A 6,000-nucleotide genomic window follows, 5' to 3' on the forward strand; every position below is an offset into this window, starting at 1 on the left:
ATTTAGCAGCCCACTGGTAGATACCAAACAACATTCAAATTACATACCATAGTGTGCCTTAACATGAGGCAATTTGAGAGACACCTAACCAAAGATGACAGTCAAGCCACTATTATCTTAGATTTTGCCAAATTTTTGAGTCATATATTTCACAGAGAATGTGCTTTCACTGCACAAAAGTAATGCCAAATGAATGCAACCTGTATGTAAAGTAATACACTGTAAACTCATTACAGTGGTTTTAAGACGTTAGAGTTCACTAGTGGTCACTTGCATAGATTTAAAACTGAGTTAAAATTATCAAATGAAAAAAGGGATTAGAACAGAAAAATGACTGTGGACAAGTTACAATGCAAGAAGGTTTGTTTCTTCTGCAAGAACTTGTCTTGACCTCCAATCATGTAACTATATTAAATGCACCAAATGAATTAAGATGCAATTTATGCAGTGTATGTACTTCTACACAATTAAAATGTTTGGTTTTAATAGCTCAGAGCATATCCCATCCCATACCTTCTCTGTAAATTTACAACTATGGAAACCTGTCTCCTATTGCCAAAGGACAGATTATACTAGACAGGAATTAAAAACAAACAAACAAACAAACAAATCCCCCCAAACCAGCATCTTACCCTATCAACCTTCATTATTTGGAATCGCTGAGAGATATCAGCTGTGTTGGCTGGCAATCGAGATCTTCCTGACACAAACCTCATGAAAAGGACTCTCTCCTCATTTGAAAATTCTTCAAGGGTATGCCAGAACCACTGTACTAGCTGATGCTGCTCATCAACTTCTCTGTATCGCACAACTTTCTTCAGAACTTCAACTGATATTTCTGGCATTCCACAGACCATTTGTTCCAACTGCTTGGCAGTCAGAAGAGACAACAAAGGAACTGGAACAATCCAAGACATTCCTTCTCTCACAGCAGCCACCTATTGCCCAAAGAAGAAGAGACATTTGAAGGGCAATTGTGTTACACCTCTGCCACTACCACCTCTACCATCCAAATGCAAAAGTAACGTATCAGCTGAGAAATGGGATAAAGAGGTAGGATTATAGAACATCCATAGATATAGATATAGAACATCTATAGAACAAATACAATCTCCCACACGTGCATCCCCTGTAAGGGCTGTATCCTCTCTCAAAATCCTGGAGAATATTACGTATATTTTCAACTGTAATTGCACATTAAAGAACATGTTTTGATACAAAACAGAAGAACTTAAAAAAGTACAAGTTAGCAACACAAATGATGATGGCTAAACCAAAAAACTGTGTATATAACATACATCTGAGCTGGAAAAAAGCCGTATTTCTAAGAAGTCCATACTTGTTCTAGAAGACTTAGGATTTGGTACCTTTGATGAGAAAGTTACTTTTCTAATGCAGATAATATCATGCATGCATCTATATCTTGAGAAAAAGGAAAAAAAAATTCCTAGCATGTAATTAGTATACTGCTTTCCGAAGCTTCACTATTCAAATGACAAATACACAAAAGTATGCAAATAGGTAATTAACACTTCTCAAAACATATAATGAAATATTCGTAGTTTCTGTGCTAAAGCAGAAGAGAAATAGTTTTAAGTTAAACAAATGTTTGTCAATAATATTTACTTTAGCTAGTCTCTATGTTGCTGTAATGTCTAATTACAGTGCACAGCATACACAATTGCAGGTTATTTTCTCAAGTGGCGCTGACACTTGCAGTGGGGCTACTCCAATGAAAGACAAGTTCTGATTTCTAATGCTCTTCTGCCAACTGAGCAATTACTAAGAAAAATAGGACTAATGTAAAACAAAACCCCAAAACAGTTTGTGGGAGAAAAAAAGCCATGGGGATCCACGCGAGATGCAGAAAGCCAAGCTTTTCTTATTCCCTAATAAAGTGTAATGGAAACTTGCATAAATCAAAAATACTGTTCGCATTAGCAATGGGGATAGGGTCACAATGAGATTCTTACCTGACGGTCCATTTCATGGAGTCTGTACTCAATTGCCCTCTCCACATATTCTTTCCTGTTTGAAAAGGTAAGTGGGATACTGTTCCCTCCAGGGATTATGGGAACCATTTTACCATCAGCACTTTGGCCAACAAAAGAATCTAAAGGAATCATCTGTTAGGCAAAACAGGAAAAGCGTAAGTCGCTCCAGTGATCTAAGTTTAATATTTTACTATCAGTCACCTAGAACTATAATAAGATCACAAACTATTCCAAATACATATGAAGTGCTTGTTATCCCAATAATGGAGACAGTGAATTATATAAGTACTGAAGTTAAGGTCAATCTGATAAAGTAACCGCTTTCAGAATAAACCTAAAAGCTCCAATTTTCATATCTTACCTCATGGAAATTTTCTTCAGTAATCCCACTGTCTTCAATGTGAAGAATGCTGTTGAGGGTCTGCACATAGAGCAGATCTACCTCCTCCAAATCCTCCAAGATGAGTGGGATACAACAAAGTTGCTTCCAGACCATTGGAGCCAAATGAAGATCTAGTGGCTTTTTTGTACGAATAGCTACACCCATGAGAATGCCCAAGAACTTAAACTGCATCAGATGTTCATCTAAACATGCTGAAGGATTAAAGAGAAACCTGAAAGAACAAAGAATCAGTAAAAATACTCTAGTATCATTTCTATGCTACTTCATTAGAAGTAAAAGACAAAACATTTCTAAGCACAGCATAGTAACTGTCAACACAATTATCAGCAAGGGGTGTCCAAATAAGATTATTGTTATCTTTAGCTTTTAAAATAATGGAGGCCGAGATAGGCAGAACTAATCCTGACCACAAAGGCTGGCATTCTTGATGCTACTCTGAATTCTGCCATCAGCAATCCAGGATATTCATGTTAAAACTATGCCCTCTCCTCCACAATAAAGTAACATCACGACCTGAAGGAAAAAAGTATACTACAGACAATCATGAAGTCTCATAAATTGGTATAAAACAGCTAATAGAAGATTTTAATTTTCACCCACTAACATCAGCCATAAAAGCAAATCCTGGACAACTTACCTATCCCTATTGTAGCCTACTTCAGCTGTAGCATTTGGGGAAGGAATAAGCAGGTCTACTATTCCAGTTTCCAGTTCCTTAAAAATCAACAACAAAAAAGCCTTCTCAGACACAGGGATAACAAACCTATTACAGAAATATTATGACATTATAGCATTACAAGACAGAATATTCCATTATAGCGACGATTACTTTTCTTACAAATTAATGTGAAACATTTAAGAGAAAGTACACATGGTAGGGTTGATAAATGGAGTTCTTCAGTTTCTTCCATCCTGTATCCTAACTCTAACTCCAATGCCAGCTGCAGCACTATCCATAGCTGTTGCCCTGTCCCAGACTAAGCAGATACACTGATTATCCTCGCTAATTCTCATTCTTTGGGTTTTGAGGCTCCTGGAAGATTAAGGAACAACCAAACTTCTCCAGCCAGCATTGTCTTGAATCCTTCTCCGGGCTACAATCATAGTTGTGTCACAGGGCTGAGACACACCTTTAAAACTAAAAGCAGTACACATTAGCATTGACCAGCTTTATCCTAGTCCTGGTAGTCTGAAGCCTTTCAGTTTTCAGGTGAATCTGAAGAGACAGCTATGTTGACAATATCCTGGTTACAGACAGGCAAAAATGTGCACTTTCTGCTACTGATCTCCTTTCAAGCACTGAACCTGAGAGGTGACACGTATGAGAAACACCTGTCTGAGGTGCTTCTGTATTGTATGCATGCAATGTACTGTAATCATGGAATACAGTACAACTTCCCTTATAGAAAGTATTGGCTGGACAGAATGGGGGGCTGCAAAATGCTCCCATAATGTGTAGGGGCCATCTCAGAATTCCAAGGTGCCCTAGTGTAATACTAGTTATAGTGTGGCCTTATGGCATCTCCCTGCCACAATCTAGGAAGATTTCTTTATCTTCTGAAGATATCTTTCTTTATTCTCTGAAGACATCCCTAAGTAGGCAGCTCTAGTGTTGTGGCTCAGGACTGAAGAACAACTATTTGCTAAGCTGCAAAAAGGAAATTTGAAAAATACTAAAAGACACCAGAGAGAACAAAAACTCTACTCAGGCATTTTGAACTAACAGACTTTTCATACCTGACACATTTCTGTAATAGTGTCATCAAACACTCCACCTGCATCATCAGCACCTTCTCCAACCAGTTTCACTTTCCAGGCACGGGAAGGTAGGCGAAGGTCTGATGCATTCAGCTTTACCACTTGTCTTGCTATCTGTACAAAAATGGGCTTGCATTTCCGACCTCTTTCAAAAAAAAAAAAAAAAAAAAAAAAAAAAAAAAAAAAAAAAAAAAAAAAAAAAAAAAAAAAAAAAAAAAAAAAAAAAAAAAAAAAAAAAAAAAAAAAAAAAAAAAAAAAAAAAAAAAAAAAAAAAAAAAAAAAAAAAAAAAAAAAAAAAAAAAAAAAAAAAAAAAAAAAAAAAAAAAAAAAAAAAAAAAAAAAAAAAAAAAAAAAAAAAAAAAAAAAAAAAAAAAAAAAAAAAAAAAAAAAAAAAAAAAAAAAAAAAAAAAAAAAAAAAAAAAAAAAAAAAAAAAAAAAAAAAAAAAAAAAAAAAAAAAAAAAAAAAAAAAAAAAAAAAAAAAAAAAAAAAAAAAAAAAAAAAAAAAAAAAAAAAAAAAAAAAAAAAAAAAAAAAAAAAAAAAAAAAAAAAAAAAAAAAAAAAAAAAAAAAAAAAAAAAAAAAAAAAAAAAAAAAAAAAAAAAAAAAAAAAAAAAAAAAAAAAAAAAAAAAAAAAGACACAGCCATACAATGTAACTCACAAACACGTAAAGGGTACTGAAGTCACTTGATTAACAAAGTTGTACAGAGAGAGCTCAGTATGCCAAAAGTTATGGAAAATGTATGAGTATCAGTACTTGTTTGAAGTCTAATACAATGCCTGTGAAAACAATACTGACCTGGTTGATATCCTTTTTACAGTAATCTGTGGCCCGTAGTTTTTCCCCTGAACCATAGTTTTTCCTATAGAGCGTACCATGGGGAGTGTGTATACTCGTGGTGCTAGCAAGGGCCTTAGCTGTCCTTGAACTATTCCCCATGTTCCAGCATTGTAATGAGATGTACTGTTCTGCAGTAAAGCGGTATGAAAATAAATATATTAATAAAGGATATTAATTCCATTCTTTACAGAATAAAAACCTTCTTAATAATCACTAGCACTTCAATGTTTCAGGAAACTTTTTTGTTTCAGCTTTGAGGCTAGTAAGCTTTTGGAAACTGAAACACTGACACGTCAATGTTAGCATAAGCAAAAATATATAACAATATTTTGACAAAGTTTGGTTTAATCCGGATTTATATTTTTTTTTATTTATTACAAAAAACCTATAGACCCTATTACTAAGATCCATCTTGATCGGGTCAGAAACTCTCTAGCGACATGGCGTAACACAACACAGCTAAGCTTTTTTTTTTTTTCCCCAAATGGAATTTTACCTGGTTATTGGGACTGAGGTTAAGTAATCTCCATGAAGAGTACATGAGGTCAGAAAAATGGTACAGCAGTCTGAGCCTTGCTCTTACTGTATGAATGCTCACTTCTTTCAGTGCCCCATACTGTGGTGGAATGGCATCAGGTAAACCAAGCTGTAAAGGCACTGAAACACCTACCAGAGAGAAAGGAAAAAAGCATTATTTCATAAAGGATAGCTGTACTGCTTTTGACTGGGATTTTCTTTGCAGTAGCTTATGTGATGCTTAGCTGCCTACTGGAGTTAAACCACGACAGTAGCAAAATTAAGAGACTAAGATCATTTGAAAACCTGCACGGATACAAAACAATACAAATTTTGTCCCAAATGTTCAGAAGTTCTTGTTGCACTCATCCTCCAGGAAACACAAAGACCAAATCAAATGACCATACAAACAATCTCAGTTCCTCACCCGGAGCTCTTGGTGGAACAGGCGGAGCTGTCCAGGCAGCACTGTGGGAAAATCCTGGTCACA

The 6,000-nt window shown here is 35.0% G+C and overlaps 1 protein-coding gene across 1 annotated transcript in view; it reads right to left on the reverse strand.

Moving 5' to 3' along the window:
• HERC1 (HECT and RLD domain containing E3 ubiquitin protein ligase family member 1) overlaps positions 1 to 6,000 on the reverse strand; it is a gene marked incomplete at its 5' end in the record, with an annotated part of 50,248 nt that overhangs the window by 939 nt on the left and 43,309 nt on the right. The window contains 8 exons of the mRNA XM_009582817.1: positions 633 to 938; positions 1,974 to 2,126; positions 2,356 to 2,608; positions 3,035 to 3,111; positions 4,135 to 4,300; positions 4,953 to 5,122; positions 5,491 to 5,660; positions 5,938 to 5,990. Of these exons, the coding sequence (XP_009581112.1) occupies positions 633 to 938; positions 1,974 to 2,126; positions 2,356 to 2,608; positions 3,035 to 3,111; positions 4,135 to 4,300; positions 4,953 to 5,122; positions 5,491 to 5,660; positions 5,938 to 5,990 (1,348 nt within the window). The remainder of the gene's footprint in view (positions 1 to 632; positions 939 to 1,973; positions 2,127 to 2,355; positions 2,609 to 3,034; positions 3,112 to 4,134; positions 4,301 to 4,952; positions 5,123 to 5,490; positions 5,661 to 5,937; positions 5,991 to 6,000) is intronic.

Source organism: Fulmarus glacialis, unplaced genomic scaffold (genome assembly GCF_000690835.1).
Source record: "Fulmarus glacialis isolate BGI_N327 unplaced genomic scaffold, ASM69083v1 scaffold14887, whole genome shotgun sequence".
Classification (NCBI taxonomy): Eukaryota; Metazoa; Chordata; class Aves; order Procellariiformes; family Procellariidae; genus Fulmarus; species Fulmarus glacialis.